Genomic DNA, 18413 nt, shown 5'->3' on the forward strand with positions numbered 1-18413 from the left:
GCGATTCACCTGGGCAGGTATAAAGAGACGCCAGGTAACCTCTTTGCCCCCGCTTCATTCCTGATCCAATAAAGAAGTTACTACCCAGCTCAAGTGTCCGTCTCTCTGTGTGACGGACACTGGGATTCAAATATGTGAACAACCGGTTCTCTGTCTGGATGCTGCTTCCGGAAGTCCATTCTGGGCCTGGGCAACAAAAAAATTAGCTACCGGTTCTGCCGAAGTGGTGCGAACCGGTTGAATCCCACCACTGCTTTCGAGATTATGATACTATAACCTTACAAGAAAGATAGTATTAATAATCATGGTGGGTGCTTCTTGTCTGGGCTACCTTTCAGGGCTGACAACTGATGAGATCAAAGACTTTCGTGAATTCTCTGGCTTTAAAATCAATCAAAAGAAAACAAAGATAATAAGAAAAATGTAACCTCAGAAGAAGACTTTGTGGAAAAAGAATTGTGATTTTTGTGTGTGTCTGTGTGTGTGTGTGTGTGTGTGTGTGTGTGAAAGAATTGTGAAATGACAAGAAAATCCAGTGAAATACTTGGAGCTCTATCTAGCTTGTCGATCAGAAGGTCGGCAGTTTGGCGGGTCAAATCCCGAGTGCCGCGTAACAGAGTGAGCACCTGTTACTCGTCCCAGCTTCTGCCAACCTAGCAGTTCGAAAGCACGTAAAAATGCAAGTAGAAAAATAGGGACCACTACGGTGGGAAGATAACAGCGCTCCGTGCGCCTTTGGCGTCTAGTCATGCCGACCACATGACCACGGAGACGTCCTCGGACAAGCGCTGGCTCTTCGGCTTTGAAACGGAGATGAGCACCGGCCCCTAGAGTCGGAAACGACTAGCACGCATGTGCGGGGGAACCTTTACCTTTACCTTTACCTTTAAAAAGGGCATATTTCAGAACAATTATAATAAATCAGGGAAGGAAATTTTAAAGAAAGAGCCAGAAAGATGAGGGTGGGGGGACTGAAACCTAGAACTTAAAATTTTACAAGCTTCAAAAGAAAGGGGTGGTTAAATTATATTGTTATCTATCATGGATAAGAGAATGGATTAAATTGTAGCTTGTCAAATATAGAAGGAGCTAGCCTAGCCCATGGAGTTCATGGTTTACTTGTGGTATAAAGAAACAGAAGAAGAAAACAATTTGAAAGCACACAGTATAAAACAAGATTTGATAAAAATATGGAATCTATTAAAAATGAGAATAAGTCTGCAATTTCAGTTTTAGTTTCACCATCAAATGCCTTTTACTTCAGGGATGAATATTTAATTTAATACTTGATTTAATTTAAGATTTAATCACATATGCCAATATGGTACATCCAGATTCTAGAAATAACCTTAAACACATCAAGAACTGCTTAATGAAGGTAGGAAATTATTATGGCTGATATACTTACAAATTGTTAGAACTTAATAAGTCATCTCAAGAAAGGAGGGACTTTGGAGAATGACAAGAGTCTGAAAGACTCACACAAAACCAAGATCACCTATTAGGACACTCACATAAATTGTTATTGAAATATGACATGGAGATGTAACAAATAAAAACTTGTTTGATAAAGTGAATGCAAAAAAATCAAAGAAATAATCACAGTGAAACAATGAGAAGAGCCGGGGGAAGGGGGGGGAATTAAAACAATTTACTCCAATTTATAATTTAAGGGAAAACCATATACAATATTTTATAGATAACCTATCAACAATTACAAAGATAGACAAATCATATAATAATAAAGATTGGAAATGCCATATCAAAGAAGGATTGTACATTATACGATGGCTATGTACCAAAAATGCACAAAACTAAATAATAATAATAATAATAATAATAATAATAATAATAATAATAATAAGAATAATAATAATAATAATAATAATAATAATAATAATAATAATAATAAGAAGAAGAAGAAGAAGAAGAAGAAGAAGAAGAAGAAGAAGAAGTAGTAGTTGGAAGCGACCTTGGAGGTCATCTAGTCCAACCCCCTGCTCAGGCAGGAAACGCTATACCATTTCAATTTGAATAAAATACATCAAAATATTCAAGAAAAATCTTAAAACAAAATTTGAGCTGAAGCCACATTTAGTATTCCTATTAAGCATAATTCCTGAAAATATAAATAAAAAATATCACAAAATATTACTAAGATACATGCTGGCAGTTAGGAGAACAAATTTTGCACAACACTGGAAAAGGTGAACTTTGCTGATGATATCAAATTGGGAGGCCAAAATTGGAAAAAATGCAAGAATCGCAAAACTGACAATACCCAGTATATCTATATAGCAGGACAATTTTGGACCTTTAGATTATGTGTTTTAGGGGAAAAAAGATGAGACCGATCAAAACTAATAGATGAAAGGATTTCAACAAATACCAGCAGCGATCTTTAATATTTAATGTACAGTTTAAATATCTAAGTTGTGGTCAGCAGTTGAGGAAATAAATGGCTGAGAAGAGAAGAATGTGTAACTGGAGAGTTTTCCCATAATATTTTTGTTTGTGTTTTATTTAGGCTCAGAAGTTGCCATTTTTTATGTTATTCAACTTTTAGTGTTTAGTGTAGATCTTTTTTTCCCTTTGTATTTCATTATTTTAATAATACAGTACAAGTACTGTTCCTTTTTCTAAAAAAGACAATTCTTTTACTCAGTCCCTATCTCTGCTAGTATCCTTCTGCTGCTCTGGGCATCTTCCAGGTTATGGGATGGGCTGTTTATGAGACCATACAGAAGCCCTTCGCCAATTTTGTTTTGGCCTCTCCCATTGGTCCTTTGGCCACCTAATGAGAAGGAAGGACTCACTGGAGAAGAGCCTCATGCTGGGAAAGGTTGAGGGCAAGAGAAGAAGGGGACGACAGAGAGTGAGGTGGCTGGATGGAGTCACTGAAGCATATTGGATTACTCAGGTGCACCAATTACAGTTCAGAATTACAACTGGACAAGAGGTAAAGGATTAAGTTCCTTGAGATCAGGATTAGAACTGGAGCTAAACTCTCTCTGCTCCTAGGAACAGAGGTTCAATTCCTAGCTTCTGCTCAAGTTTCCTTTCTCAGCGGTGTAATTTATGAAGAGGAAGACAGGAGGCTTTTAAATGGCTCCTATTAAGACAACTGGAAATCACTCCTGGTTGCCCACCTATGAGATCACACAAGGTTCTCTCAGGGGGATCCTACCGTAAGCTGCTGTGGTGGGCTTCATACTTCTGATCCCCCTGCTTGATTTTCTTCTCTCTCTTAAGCAGAGAAATGAGGAGCAGCTGGAAATTTCCTCCTCCCTCCCCCACTTATGAAATGAAGCAGACTGACACTGATTAATTCCTTAATTTCTTTAATCAACCAGAAATTAATGACTCTTGCTCTTCCATCATTCCCTACAGATGAGAAAATTGCATGATGCTAAAGCAGATCAGATTAACCAGACAGCTACAAATGGGTTTCGGGGGGAGGGCAGGGATATTGGAGGTGGAGGGACAGAAGAGAGCAGAAGCAATGTGGCATGAAAAAAAAAGGTGTGTGTGTGTGGTGAGGAAGGGTGAAATTGCAGGGCAGAATATATCAGATCCAAATGGCTAAGTCATTACTTGGAATAACGGGGGGGGGAGCTATACCTACTCTATTACTCAAACAACCATACTATGCACAGACCATGTCTCTAAAGATACTTGAGCATCTTTTGATGTTTCATGCCCCATGGGAGTAATTCTACAACAGTGAAAGCTGAATTTTGGCACACACGTTCTCCAATGTGCTCTAATTACCAAACACACCACAAACCAGTCACGATGACAGAGCAAGGCGTGGGAGTCCCCCTATTGTGCTACGGAACCAGCCTCCAAACAGGAGGAAGCAGAACAGGTAGGGGTGTGTGTGTGTGTGTGTGTGTGTGAGTGTGTGTGTGTGTGTGTGTGTGTGTGTTGGGGGTATAGATGAGCATAAACAATGACTTTTCACACTCATTTGAACTACTCCTGCACTCTTGGAGAGGATCTTGAGAAAAAAAAGAAAGAAAGAAAATATACTAGACGTCATACAAGCCAACTCATCCTGGGCAGATGAGGGTTTTCCCATAAGAAGTTGAAATACACCAAATGGAAGGAGGTCTATTGGGGATCTACTTCCTCTGAGGTCTACTGTGTCCATCAGTGTAAGTGAATGCCCTAGTATCTAAGTAAGATGATCAAAAGAAAGCCAAGGGGATGAGTTGCAGGGGGCTTTGAGCAAATTGGCCCTCAGAAGCCACAAGAAAAATAAGGACTCTAGGAGTCCATAGCAGTCCTGGGGTGTGATGATCCAACAGAACACTGCATTGTACAGTTGGAGGCAGCGTATAAGGAGAGATATCCCATGATCCTTTTTGACTGGGTAGGATATTTTTTCCCGTGGTCTCCCTACCTCTTTAAAATGATCTCCCCAGACAAATATGCATGACTTAATGAAGTTTCTAAGGGAACATTTAGAAATGAGAGTGGAAATGATAATAATATGGGGATTTTGATTCCAATCAATGCTTGGATGATGTCTTGAACTTTGCAGGTAGTTGTTGGTGAGATTAATGACTTAATTAATGGTTACAGTGTAATGAGCTGTTTCATTAGTAATTTTCCATCATCTCTTGATGACTTGAAAAACTTTTGGCCAACAGGCAAAGAGATAATATTACAGAGGATACAAAGTCAAACAGACCTTCTGATATACGGAGCAGAAAAGTTTGTTCAAATGAGCCACCATCTTTCAGAAATCGGGCAAAAGTTCTGCCAAAACCTAACTAGTCGGTAAGATGGCTCTCTTTCTCTTTCTGTAATTCAGATCAGTCAGGAAGGTAGATCTCCAAAATCCATTTGCAGCTGAATTGCCTTGACATGAGACATTCAACACCCATCACATCCCAAATTAATAAAGCTTCCTTCATGGTCTGTAACTGTCCTGACAGGGAGATTGGATCCCTGGATCTGGCAATTTGTCTTTTTCAAATCTGCAGATCTCAAGAAAATGGTGAGTTCTAGACCCCCTTTAGGCATGAAAGCCAGCTGAGTGGCTTTAGCCCAATCACCAGGAGACGGTGAATTCTAGTCCCCCCCCCTTAGGCACGAATGCCATCTGGGTAGCTTTGGGTCAATCAGCAGGCGATGGTGAGTTCTAGTCCCACCTTAAGCATGAACACGGTGTGGATGATTTGGGGCCAATCAGCAGATGACTTCTAATCCCGCCTTAAATACATAAAACCAGCTGGGTGATTTGGGGCTGGTCTTTCTCTCAGCCCAACTCATCCCACACAGTTGTTGTGGGGAAAATAGCAAGCAATGTTGGTATGTTTGCCACCTTGAGTGGTAAGGTAAAGGTAAAGGTAAAGGTTCCCCCGCACATGCGTGCTAGTCGTTTCCGACTCTAGGGGCCGGTGCTCATCTCCGTTTCAAAGCCGAAGAGCCAGCACTTGTCCGAGGACGTCTCCGTGGTCATGTGGCCGGCATGACTAGACGCCAAAGGCGCACGGAACGCTGTTACCTTCCCACCGTAGTGGTCCCTATTTTTCTACTTGCATTTTTACGTGCTTTCGAACTGCTAGGTGGGCAGAAGCTGGGACGAGTAACAGGCGCTCACTCTGCTACGCGGCACTCGGGATTTGATCCACCAAACTGCCGACCTTCTGATCGACAAGCTCAGTGTCCTAACCCACTGAGTCACCTTGAGTGGTACCGTATATGAAAAAAAAACCATGGGGTAAAAATCTTCTTTAAAACAGGTCCTCAGTGATGGGGTTGTCTCCAAGCTGTGAAAGTTACTGAGAGCTTCAACAGGAGAGAGAAGAAAATGTCATTAAAACTAGGTGCTCAAGGGAGTGAATGTGAGAGGGAGAAGAAAAATGGTGGACAAGGCTCTCTTTTTCCACACAGCCTCCTCTCCTCAGCAAGGTTCCCCATCATCCCTATCCTTGTTATCTCCACTCTGACTCCTTGGGAGCCCAGCATATCCTCCTGAGCACTCCTTTCGGCCTCCGCTGAGAGCTAAGCGGCCGGTTGGACTTGCAGAGAAGTCTAGGGATTCACTGACACTGAAGATATATTTCTCCCACAGAAAGCGCTCCATGTCAGGGGCCAGCGCTGGCGAGTTGGAACCTCGAACGCTTCCCGTTGACGCCGTGTATTTCTCAAAAATCTGCCGACGGTATTTGAACTCCAGAATAGTCTTGGTGTAAGTGTTGAGGGTCAGCACCGAGGCTGACATGCAGAGAGTGAAAGAGAGCCAGGCCAAGCTGTGGGGAGAACATCAGGAGAGGTGAGCAAAGGAGGAAAGAACACAACTTGAATCCCTTGGCCACTGATACACTGATGTCTTCCTCAATTGTCCATCACTATTCCCAAACATTTATCCACCCACTCAGTTGCACTGCTTCTTTCATCCACAAAGTTCCCTCATCTCCAGAATCTCAATATTAAGGCTAAGGTCAATGTCTCCTCTATTATAAATACAAGCAGAAGCTTTGATCCATGAATCTTAAACATGCTTGGTTGCAGAGGTATCTGAGACAGTCAAGAGAGCAGTTGATATTGGGCAATTAAAATCCCACCTCTTTGTTATGTACAACACACGCTTGGCACGCCTAAAAGGAATGGGGATTCAATCATTCTATCGTGGCTATCTTCTTGACTGTTTTGAACCTTCTACCCATGGACACCCACATCTCAGTGTTTTAGAATCATTCTTCTTTTTCACGGTCCTCTTTTTGCCACTTTTACAAGTAAGAAAACCAGGCATCTTGAGTTATGAGACAGCTTTCTCTAAAATATCTCTTGAGATTCAGATTTTTATATTTTGTTCTTTTTACTCATTCAGATTTACGCTCTTTGTTTTACCATCCACTGTGCTATTGTCATCAAAAATGAACAGGCTGTACATTTTGGTAGATCAGAATCTCATGCTGTTTGTCACAGGAATTTATTACCAGCCACCTCTTGGGACCGTATAACCATTCTTAGACACCTCTGAATCTCTTCCTTCCCTCTTTTTTTCCTACTTCGATCAAATCCTCTCTTTTCTTTCCATTCTAACCAAAACAAGGTGGTAAACTCTAAAGGGGAAAGATCCTCCTAGTCTCACACTCCTCAAAGCTGGCTACTCACCCAAAGGACCATCCATAATACCATGTCTGGGGCCTCCAATCCTTTGGCCCCAAGTTTACAGCCACCTGAAAGACAGTCATGTACATCATGTGGGCCACCATGCCCAGGAGACCTGTGGAGCAGAAGAGGTCAATAAACCCATTCAAGCCATAATTCTTTTGGCAGCCTGGAAATGTTCCATGTAGCAATCAACAGCCTAAGCGGGCAAGCCTATAAACACCCATACACAGAGATATGCAAGTTGTGGGTTGATTCAACCAAATCTAAGAGTAAAGCTCACCCCAGTACATACTCTATAAAGAGAGGGGGAAAAGAATGACGGGAACATACAGCTAGTCTTAAACTTACAATCACAGTTCTGACCAGAATTTCCATTGCTAAGCAAAGCAATCGTTAAGTCAATCGCACCCAGTATTATAACCTTCTTTTTTCCACCTTGGGCATTAATTAGGATTCCCTAGTCAGCCTGACCACATTGCTAAGAATTCTGAGAGTTGAAATTTACCTCTCCGAAAATGGCCAAGATTGGGAAATCTACATCGGCACTATCTCAGAGACATTTCTGTCTACACAGAATAAAGAGATGGACAGGAGGGCAAGGGGCAATACCTGACAAAACAGTGATCACAGCTGCGAAAGCATTGATCTTGAGGCCGTCAATGAAGTTGGCATAGTAGATAGCATCTAAACACATCAGCAGGAATCCAATACTCAACAGGATGATATAAAGAAATTCGGAAGCAACTGAGAGCCACAGCACTCCTGCAGGGGGAAAAAAAGGGTTACGGGGAAGAACGAGGCTAAGCTGCCTCTTGCTACCAGGAAAGAAGTTGATGGCAGCCACTAAATTATTCTGTTGTCCCAGAGGCTGCCTGAAGCTTTCCCACTGCCTCTGCTTATAAAATTCAAAAGCCCAGCTGGGAAGGACTGGAAAAAAATGATAACAAAGAGGCATTTGGACTGACTGAGTGCAGGGTGGGAGAAAAGACTTTGGTGACCACAAGGCTTCTCTATCTCTTTGAGAAGGCCGCATTTGACTAGCTGAAAGTTTACCTCAGAAAAATAAACTTTGCGGTACTTACGGTGTTGCTTCCCACTCATTTTGCACTTGCGTGAGTTGGCCTATTTTGGCCATCCAAATTCTCACCTTTTTCTGACTCTGGAGGCAGCTCAATGAAACTCCGACACTTCTCCTCTGGCGTGAGGGGAACAGTGAGAAAAGACAATGACAGTTTAGCCACAGCTGCTGCTGAACGTGGCAATGACTTCATGCCAACATCCCTCCCCTGTCCCCAGGAAAAGGGGATCTTTCTGTTTCTGCCGCTAACTAGCGGCAGGTCGATCTGAGTTGATCTCAGCAAGAAAATGCACCAGGTTGAGAAGACAAAGGGATCAAAGAAAGAGCCATAGTCCAAATACCATTTTTCCTCAACTACAATAGACTCCCAGAATTCCTAGCTCACAAAATCCAGCGGGACACTTGGGATGTTGGACGGCATCTGGGTTGGGGAAGGGTTAAACCAGGGGTCTTCAGACTTGGCCCTTTTATGACTTGTGGCACGCTGGCTGAGGAATTCTGGGAGTTGAAGTCCACAAGTCAGAAAAGGGCCAAGTTTGAAGGCCCCTGGGTCAAACTATGACTTTCAAAGTTGTTTTGAAGTTTAAAGTTCTCCATCTCTCTAACTGCACTCTAAATTCTGATCCACACACTAACCTGTCTGGCAATCTTGTCCAGCCGCTGGCCCCTCTTATAATAATTAGGAGGCTGTGGTGCTAGGTACATTTTCCATAATGCCGTGAAGGAAATGTATTGGGATCTGTGCTGAGAAATCCAGCTAGTGAACATCTCCATGTTCAGACATTGCTCAAAAAAAAAATGGCATTCTTTCCTGAAGAATTCTCCAATAAGGGTAAAATTGGGGTCTACCTCCTCAGTTAAAATTGGATTTGACTGGCTACAGGTAGTCCTCAACTTATGTCTGGACACTTAGCACTGGCCGAAGCAATTATGGACCTACCTTGGAGCAACTTGCAACCCAGATTTGCAATTTTGATGATTGTCCCTCAGTCACATCATCGAACTTCAGGCACTTTGCAACTTGCATTTGCAGCCTTTTGAGCATCCCTCAGTCACATGACTGCATTTTTATGACAGTTACGCTTTTATTTCCAGTTTTTGGCAAAACCATGCCCATAGCAAACTATTGGTTGGCTTTATGCCCAGGACACTTGCTTAATGACCACTGAAAAAAATGGCATATAATGAGGTTGGTCACGTAGTAACTTACGACCATGATGGGCCGGCTCCATTATGGTCATAAATTAAAGGACTATCTCTACTGTGATTGGTTCTGAACAGTATTGCTTATTTGCAGCTAATTTAACCTTCTTTTAACCAACTAAGTATGTTCTCTGAGTTTGTACAATACATTAAATTATGGATCATAATTCCAAGCTTGATTCTGGTCGTAAGTCAAGGACTACCTCGCTAAGGGTTGTAATCAGCTCAGCACCTCAGTACAGACATGTCACCTTGTGTCTGGTCTATGGACACTGTGTTCCAAAACCTTTCTAACTGAGAGAATGGCAGCATTTGCTTCTTTCCACTAGGAGAGTTGTATCAGTCTGGACCACCACCATCCAGAATTGGTGGCCAGGGTATATCCATTAATCACTGATTTTAACTCGCCCCACATTAAAACAATGCAGACAGCCCCTCCTAAGGTCTCATTAGTGAGGCAGAATGGGGATTGGCAATGAAAAGAACCCCATTTATGCACCATATGTTTCTCCAGGCTCACAGACTTGCAGAAAGCCCTTGAACACAGCTGTTCGGCCATGCTCTGAGACACAGGAGGGAGAGAACAGGTGCCAAGATTTGCAAAACTACAAAAAAAATCTCAAGTGGGGGCAAACTCGGGATGAAAAAAACCCACCTCCATTTTTCACACAGAAGGTTGAGCATGCCAAGGACTTTAGTGGCATCTTTCCCTGCTTTGTTCCAGAGAACAAACCATAGCACTAGTACCCTCCTTCCAACAATCCACTTGAAAAAAGCATCCTGGATGTAGCCAAGTAGTGTTTTATAATTATCTGTTGCCTTTATCTCATCCTTCCTCCAAAAAGCTCAGTTGAGTTCTTACAAGCCTCTCCCTCCCCACTTCCCATTTTCTATTCCAACAGTCCTCCAAAGTTATCAGACTGAGAAAGAATAATGGTGTGAGATAAGTTAGCCCAAGGGCCTCACCTGGGTTTCTGAGGATATGAATACTAAATACTTCACTTTCCACTGTGCCACTCGTTATTACTGTTGTTGGTTATACATCGCACAGAGTAAGACAAGACTCTGTCACTAGTACTTTACAAAGAGGATCCCAGGCAAAAGTATAGGAGAAAGAGTTAAGAAGGTGTGGCTGGGAAAAAGCTCTGTGCTCTTATTTATAGGTTGGCCTGATATATTAGTCCCTTCTTATAAAACTCTGCTCGTTAAGGTCCTTTATAGCCCCTTGAAGTTCTCCTACGACATTGTCTACATTGCTTATCTAGCCAATTCTTTCCCACCCCATGAAAACAAGAATGTCTAACTACAAATACAGTCATGGAATCAACTGCCCAGGGAAGGTGACCCTCTTTAATACCTCCATGATGTTCTTCACACGACAGCCAGAAACCCGTGTGGAAATACTTAAAAGCGTATTTGTCTTCACCAGTCTCCCAGATGTACTGGACTTTGTGGGGATCCACCGTCTCGTTTGTATCCACAGTCCCGTTGCTGTTGCTGGGTACACAGTTCCCTTTCTTGACCACTGAAAGGCAGGGTGATTTCACCACTTTGTGGGTCCCTTCACACCAATAGCTGGTGCTGAAAGCCGACACAGAAAAACAGAGGGCAAGACAGTTGAGGCCCAAGGAAAGCATTGAGCGAGCTCTTCGGCTTAATTGAATCATCGTTACAATTTCCCCAGAGCTACAGGAAGAGACGGGGTTGGTCCTTGAGATCAAACCCAATTGTTCAAAGTCACTCTAAGTTTTGGATCAATCAGACATCGTCTGGATTTAGTGAATAATTCTGCACAAGAGTCCGGTGGGCAAATTGCTTCTCCAATTTTCATCATTCTCTCATCTTTATAAGCAGAGAGTAGGCTGTGTTCAACAAAGCATTCACCCTAATGGGGGAAAAAAAGCATGTCAGAACTTGGAGTTAGATCTCGTTACTTGAGGATATAAAGAATAGGAGCCAAAGGAACAAGTGGGATGTAGGATCAGAAGGAAAAGCAAGTTTGCACCTACATTCCAAGGGGTGTATGTCAATGAGATTGAATGAGCAAATAAAGAGATGGGTGCCATCAATCCTAGATGCTCCCCGATGACAGCTCCTAATGTGACTGAGCAAAAGATACCACACAGCTAATCCTTCATGCCTTAATAGATTTCAGGGTGTGTATGCGTTTGTGGTAAAAAAAAAAAGGTAGGAAAGGTAATAGGGGGAAATGGGTTATAAATGGAAGGTGACAAAATTCTGCACTCGGCCCCCCCAAAAAGTCTGATATAGCTTCTCTATGTTATGACGCGATGTTTGTGGATATTATCAGCAAGATAAATGGCTTGTGCTGAATACTTTGAAAAGATTGACAAGCCTTTTCTTCCTGTTTACTCCCCTATTAACAGGAACAAAACCTTTCAATCTGACTAAAAAGCAGAGACAATCCTAAACCCTTTCTAATGTAAAGGCCATCAGTAAATTTAAAGCAAATGCTAAAAGTCTTTTGGCATGTCACAGAATCTACAGAATCTTCGTATGCTTTTCATCTCTTTTCTGTAACTAGCAAAGCTTCTTTTTGAAGAGCTGAGGAAGCTTTCCCAATTATGGAGATCTTTTTCCAGCCTTCCATAACCACCATCTGCCACCCATACACTTGTGAGGGGTTGATATAGCTTCAAAGAGTTAAGAAATTTCCTTCTTAGGCTACAGAGACCAGCTTCTTACACAACATACTACTGCAAAATTTTATCTTTGATAGCAAATTACAAAAAGTCCTAGAAACTTCCAGAGGCCTTACCTGACTCTAAAATGCTATCTTGGAGACCCCTGATCAGAAGCTAATAGTCTTCAAGGTGAACAACTAGCCAGTCTGCCATGTCAATGAGTCTCCTACCACGTTTTCTTTTCTCGCTGGAGCAACAGTGTGGTAACTAGGCAAAACATTAAGGTAGCCTCGCTTCCTAGACACTCCACTAAGAATATAAATCCTTGCATTCCCCACCATCCAGTCCGAGCTGAAGAAGCTTCTCAGATGAGAAGCAAAATGTCTTTAAAGAAAATCAAAAAAGTCCAGTTGCCTCTTGAAAAAGCACCTTTGTGACTCCATAGACATTTAGGGTCTCAAAAACTAGAATATTAGGAACTCCTAATCATTTCAAATGCCTCCCCCCACACTTTCTGAAATCTCCCCTAGTTTGCTTTTCAGCAGCTCTGTTGGGCCCCTCAGGCTTGCTAAATCTATTCAAAATGTGATCTTTGGATGGAGTCTATCCGAACCAAGTGACATTGCTTGGCCCCTGCACCCACAACGCTGCCTCTCCTCGGGATGAAACAGCTCACAAGTTGCTTTGTTGATCCTACTTTAAGACTCATTTCTCAGTCCTCTTCCTCTCCTGAAGGAAGAAATTGTCTTTCTGAAATCCATGGCAGCTCTTTTACAGTTCTCTCCCACAAGGTTGCAAACTCTTTTTCTTCTTTTAATTATTCATCACAATTACAAGCCACATGCATGCAGCGGGCTTTGTCAAATCTTTGGAGTTCTGCCAGTTCAAACTTTTGCCCAGAAGGAATGTCAAAGATCCAGTGTTCGCGCTGAAGAATAACGGAAACAAATGCAGGAAGAGAGGAAATGTGTATCAGAAGGAGTGGCCCTCTGTCTGAACGGTCCAGCAGTTCACAACCCTAAAAAGAAGCAGTTTGAACCAAGCGGATCAGGCCTTTTATTGCTTGGGGGAGCTGAAAGACTGGATTGCGAAGAGTACAAAGTATCACCCATTAACAAGGCTCACAATGCCACTTAAGATGTCAGCCACAAATATTCCCATTTGAAGAAAACGTTGGATGCTCAAAATCCAGGAATTGTTGGTTCCCCTTCCTTAACAGATCCAAAAGAAGGTTGCTCCAGAAATGATCCCAAAAACAAGTGTCAAGGGTATGATTCAAGATCCCTCGGTTGATGGACAGAGACCAATCCTGGAACATTTGACCAAATCACTTCTGGACCGTCACGCCAACAGAGGACTGAAGGTCTGTCCTCTTTTTTAAAAAAAGAAAGGAAAAGATATTCAGCTGATGCCAATAGACAAGATGCAAGGATCTTCAGCAGAGAGATAGATGCAAAGAGCAATTCCCAGAGGTTCACCTGCACCTTGTAAAAAATGCTTCTCCGTAGCTGCTCAGTAGGAAGAAATCTCTCTACGCTGGCTGGGTGACTGGAGAGGTGGCATAAGCAGGGTGATAAATGAGCAGGCAGCAAAGTGCTTCGGCACCCTTCAGTGCGACACAGTCCGTGGAGGATAGGAATCAGCAGAGAAGTGGAGCAGCAGCTGATTAAACACACACACACACACACACACACACACACACACACACACACACAAACACAACTTCATTAGTGCCAAAGGGGTACCAGTGCCAGGTTTGAGGGATTAACATCTAATAAAGGAGAGAGGAGAGGAAGACAGAGCATCACGGACCCTGTTTTTTAAATTCTGTGTTCAATCAGCTGGCTGTTTGAAAAGGATGAAAAATTGGATGCCGAGATGAGGGAGCAGCTGGGTCAAAGGTGACAGAGGGGACTGAAGGAAGGAGAGAAGAGGACAGGGAAGGAGAGAGGGATGGAGGAGAAGAATAGAGACCAGCAGATCAGATCACGGAAGACTGATCAGCAGAAGAGCAGGCTGGTGAACTGGGCTGATCGGTGACACAGAGGGATTATTATAACATGAGTGAAAGATTTCCACCAAACAGCACTTGAGGGTTGAAAACATTATTGTAGTCCGAGGTTTGGAGAGCAAAGGATTACGGCAAATGTACACAAGCATTATTGCCTTTTGTATTCTTCGTTTTGACTGTCCTTGTTCCCCATTTAAAATGTCAGCTCTTCTTTAGCAAGCATGAACACGTAGGAAGGCCAGTCAATACAGAGAACGAATACTGAGATAGATAAGGGAATATTTGTCCCACTGCTCAGAGTTGAGGGGAATCGATCCGTACATAAACAAGAGTGAATATATTGGCCAATATGTCAGTCTAAAAACTGGTATGTATGTATGTATGTATGTATGTATGTATGTATGTATGTATGACATATTTAGTCTTTACCTTTGGATCTTAGGTTTCTTGGGATTATCATCTGGCTGGCTATAAAGAGATTGTTTTTGTGTATCCCATTTTCAATACCTTCAACATGTTAGGAAATCAAAGCTGGCGTAGACATAAACACAGCTAAGTAATTAGAGTAGAGAAGATCTAACCGGGTGGGCTGGCAGCCAGAATGCTAGACTTCTAAAGAAGAAGACGTAACAGTCATGCAGGCTAACTGGATGACAATGGGTAAATGGGAAAAGTATAGGCATTGCAGCGTACAATAAGAATAGTCCACCACAGGGAAAAAAAAAACACAACCCTTCCAAGGCTGCATTCAGTTCCTAAATATTTTTTATAACTCCCCCCCCCCTCCCCTGAGCTGCCTCTGACATCATTGCCAACTTTTGGTGGCATAAATTCTTGTTGTTCCAGGCTGGGAAATATGCACACAAAAATAAGACAAGTTGTAAAATAGAGTTAACACAATGTAGAAAACAAAGACAACCTACCCACTCTCCAAACTCCCTTGCAAAATCCAAGTAAAGACAAACCAGGACTTGGTTTGCTTTTGGCACTCTACAAAATGTTACTCCACATCTTTTATCAAAAACAATTTCCCATTCCCAAATGTGGACAATAAGGGGATTAAAGGCATCTCAGCAACCTGCTTTCTAGCAGAGCAGGCATGTCAAACTCGCAACGTAATGTGACATTGTGCAACATATCGCGACTTTTCCCATTGCTGGCAATGGGGTGGGTGCGGTTTCGGTGTGACACATCTGGCCCACGGGCCGGCAGTTTGACATGCATGTAGTAGAGGTTTAGGAAGTGGCCACACCTCCCACCCACCCACCCACCCCTGAGGCAGCCATGCTGTTCCTGGACAAATTTATTTACAATCATACCTCAGTACTCAACTGCTTTGAAATTCGTCGAATTTGGTACAAGATGCATTTTGATGTGAAAATTTTGTCCAGGTACTCATTGTTTGTTTGGTACGAGGCATAAAACCTGTCAGTGTTGGCTGCCTTGTGACATGCTACCCTTTCCAGCTGAAACAAAGGGTGATGTGTTGGTCACGTGATTTGTTTGGTACTTGTTTTTAGTACTCATCATACCTTCTGGAACCAATTAATGACAAGTACCGAGGTACCACTGTATTTATTTGTTAAACTTATTTGTTGCCTATCTAGCTGGGGGGTTGCTCTAGTGGCTTTTGCACACACAGCCCCAGTGGCAGCCATTTGAGGAAAATGCCCACAACACACTTTCAAAATTCAGAATACTCCACCCTGACCCAAAACTGGAAGGCTGCAGGCTGATGGATCTCAGTATTTTAATTTAAAAAAAAAACCAATATGAAGCCTGCTCATCCCTTAAGTCCCCCTGAAACCAATTGGATTCAAGCTGCTGTACTGGAAGAGATTTATCTAGCCTAATCTCCTATAATTACAGGCAGTCCCTGAGTTAAGAATGTCCAACTTAAGGACAACATCTAGAGATAAACAGGCTGCCTATTACTAAAAATGGCAGATGGTGTACTCCTTCCTTGAGTCAACAAACCACTGTGGGAAGTCAGCCCCACAGAGAAGGAAATATTAAAAGGGCAGAAAAAATATATTTCCTCAAAGGATCTTAAAGAGGGAGAAAAGCACGCCCAGTTTTCTTAATAGCCCCAAGTTTCCCTCCCCCCCCCCCAAGCAGAAACCAGCTCTGTAGAAATGCAGATGTAAACCATTCAGGAAGGTTCAAGCTAGAAGATTAAGAAGACAAAGACACCTAAAATCTACATACCCAAACTCTAAGACAGGACATAATAGGATTAACCCACAGATGCCAAAGGGGCACCCTCAGACTCAGGTCAGAATACATGACACAGGAAATACAAAGGAAACAACTCCAAACAAAGGCCCCAGAGGGTATAAAAACCCACTCCCTACATGTGCTCTCTCTCTTCTTCCAGAGCCATCTTACTGTCTGGCTCTCCTCTTCAATAAACTGATGGAGACTCTTCCTTCAACACCACTGAAGCCATGCAATGCTTTCAGGAATTGTTGAAGCTGCACATTTTTAACATAGCATTTAATATAGCCATTGTAGCCATTCCTGAAAGCATAGTGCAGCTTTAGCAGTTCATTGGTTCAAGGAAGGACAATGCCATCTGCCATTTTTAGCAATAGACAGTCCGTTTCCTAAATACAAGTTTGACTTACGGTACATACAAATTCAGGTTAAAGACAGACTTAGGAGCAGAACCTGGAACTCTGTATAACTAAAAACCTTTAATGATGGAAAGTGCACAATTTATAGTCACACTGTAAGGAAATGTGATGGGTTGGAGTCCAGGAGCAAGAGATAACTCAGTTCAGATAGTTCAGGGGTCTTCAAACCTGGCCCTTTTATGACTTGTGGACTTCAACTCCCAGAATTCCTCAGCCAGCATGCCTGGCTGAGGAATTCTGGGAGTTGAAGTCCACAAGTCATAAAAGAGCCAAGTTTGAAGACCCCTGAGATAGTTGATATGAGAGAAAGAGGAGAAAGAGAGTCTCCCCCTAGTAGTTTGCGGAGTGTATGCTTTTTTGGGGGAGGTTGGTAGTTTGCTTCAGCTTGGCAAGATTCTGTCTATAGATGAGGATCAATAAAAATAATCTGCTTGGAAGAATCACAGTGTGTCTTTCTTGGTTTGGGTGGCCTGATGGAGAGCTCTTCCTAATATTTAATGTGAGCACCTTTCCTCTCTCTTGAGTTAAAGTATCTCTAACCATCCTTGGGCAGCCAGAAAATGATCAGTGTGAAAATAGTTGCTCTAATGGCTGATCCATATTTTGCTCTTGCAGCCTCAGTAGTGAATTGCTATCCAATGACATTGTCCTCATTTTGCGTGTGCAATTGATAGTAAGCAAAGCAATTGGCTGGTTCTTCCAGCTTTGCTATCTTTCTGTTCTGCATGCCTGGAATGAAAGAGAAGTTTCCTGACAGTGAGAACAATTAATCAATGGAACAGCTTGCCTCCCTGAGTTTCAGGTGCCCCATCAGAGGTGGTTTTCAAGAAAAGATTGAACCTCCATTATTCCAGAATGCTATAGAGCAGGGGTCTTCAAACTTGGCCCTTTTATGACTTGTGGACTTCAACTCCCAGGCATGCTGGCTGAAGAATTCTGGGAGTTGAAGTCCACAAGTCATAAAAGGGCCAAGTTTGAAGACCCCTGGTATAGAGTCTCCTGTTCGAGCAGAGGGTTGGATTAGAAGACCTCCAAGGTCCCTTCCAGCTTTGGTGTTCTATATTCAATATTCTTCATGGAGGCAACAAGATGTGTCTTTGGAACGTGAGAGAAAATATACTTTTGAAAATGAGCCATCCTATGGGTAGAAATACCAGTAGAAACTCTTTCCTCTGGCACTTTCTCATCCATTTTAGGATTACTTTGTGAATTATGTGCAGAAGAAGAATTTGGAACAAACTTCTGGAACAAAATGGAGACTGGGGAGCTGAGTGATGCTCTAGTACAGTTGGCTTAATCCTCATGGCCCTCTTATCTGCATATCCAAATTCTGTGAATGGCATTAACCATTCTTGTTACTTGATGATAAATCAAATTGGATACAAAATGTACCCCGTGTAAATCATTTTCAATTCATATTTATTCTCTGTATGTTTTTTTTCATACAAGGTAGATCCACATTTTCTTTTATTGACATTATTGCTTTTTATATTTTTGAAAGCATAACAGCTACACAAAATATAAATATATTATATTAGAGAACTGTATAGAAACATAGAATGGATAACCAACTTTGCCAATATTTCAAGAAAATATTATTTTCAATAATGATACTGACTTATGAGCACTTTTGAATATTTTAATTAGCTCAAGTTGAATCATGAATGGATGTTACCCAAATAAAATTATAGTACAAATGGTTTATTGTG

The 18413-nt window shown here is 42.2% G+C and overlaps 2 protein-coding genes across 2 annotated transcripts in view; one reads left to right on the top strand and one right to left on the bottom strand.

Annotated features, from left to right (window-relative positions):
• The window catches only part of RPL28 (ribosomal protein L28), a 532136-nt gene that overhangs the window by 500416 nt on the left and 13307 nt on the right, over positions 1–18413 (top strand). The window lies entirely within an intron of this gene.
• Positions 5915–11236, bottom strand: LOC310649813 (germ cell-specific gene 1-like protein; the record flags this gene model as incomplete). Its single annotated transcript, XM_083378606.1, has 5 exons — positions 10770–11236; positions 8279–8326; positions 7741–7893; positions 7132–7243; positions 5915–6263 (listed from the first exon to the last, which is right to left on the bottom strand). Exons 1-5 carry the CDS (start codon positions 11077–11079, stop codon positions 5915–5917), a joined length of 972 nt encoding a protein of 323 aa, XP_083234732.1. The 5' UTR covers positions 11080–11236.

Source organism: Vipera ursinii, assembly GCF_947247035.1.
Source record: "Vipera ursinii genome assembly, chromosome: Z".
Classification (NCBI taxonomy): Eukaryota; Metazoa; Chordata; class Lepidosauria; order Squamata; family Viperidae; genus Vipera; species Vipera ursinii.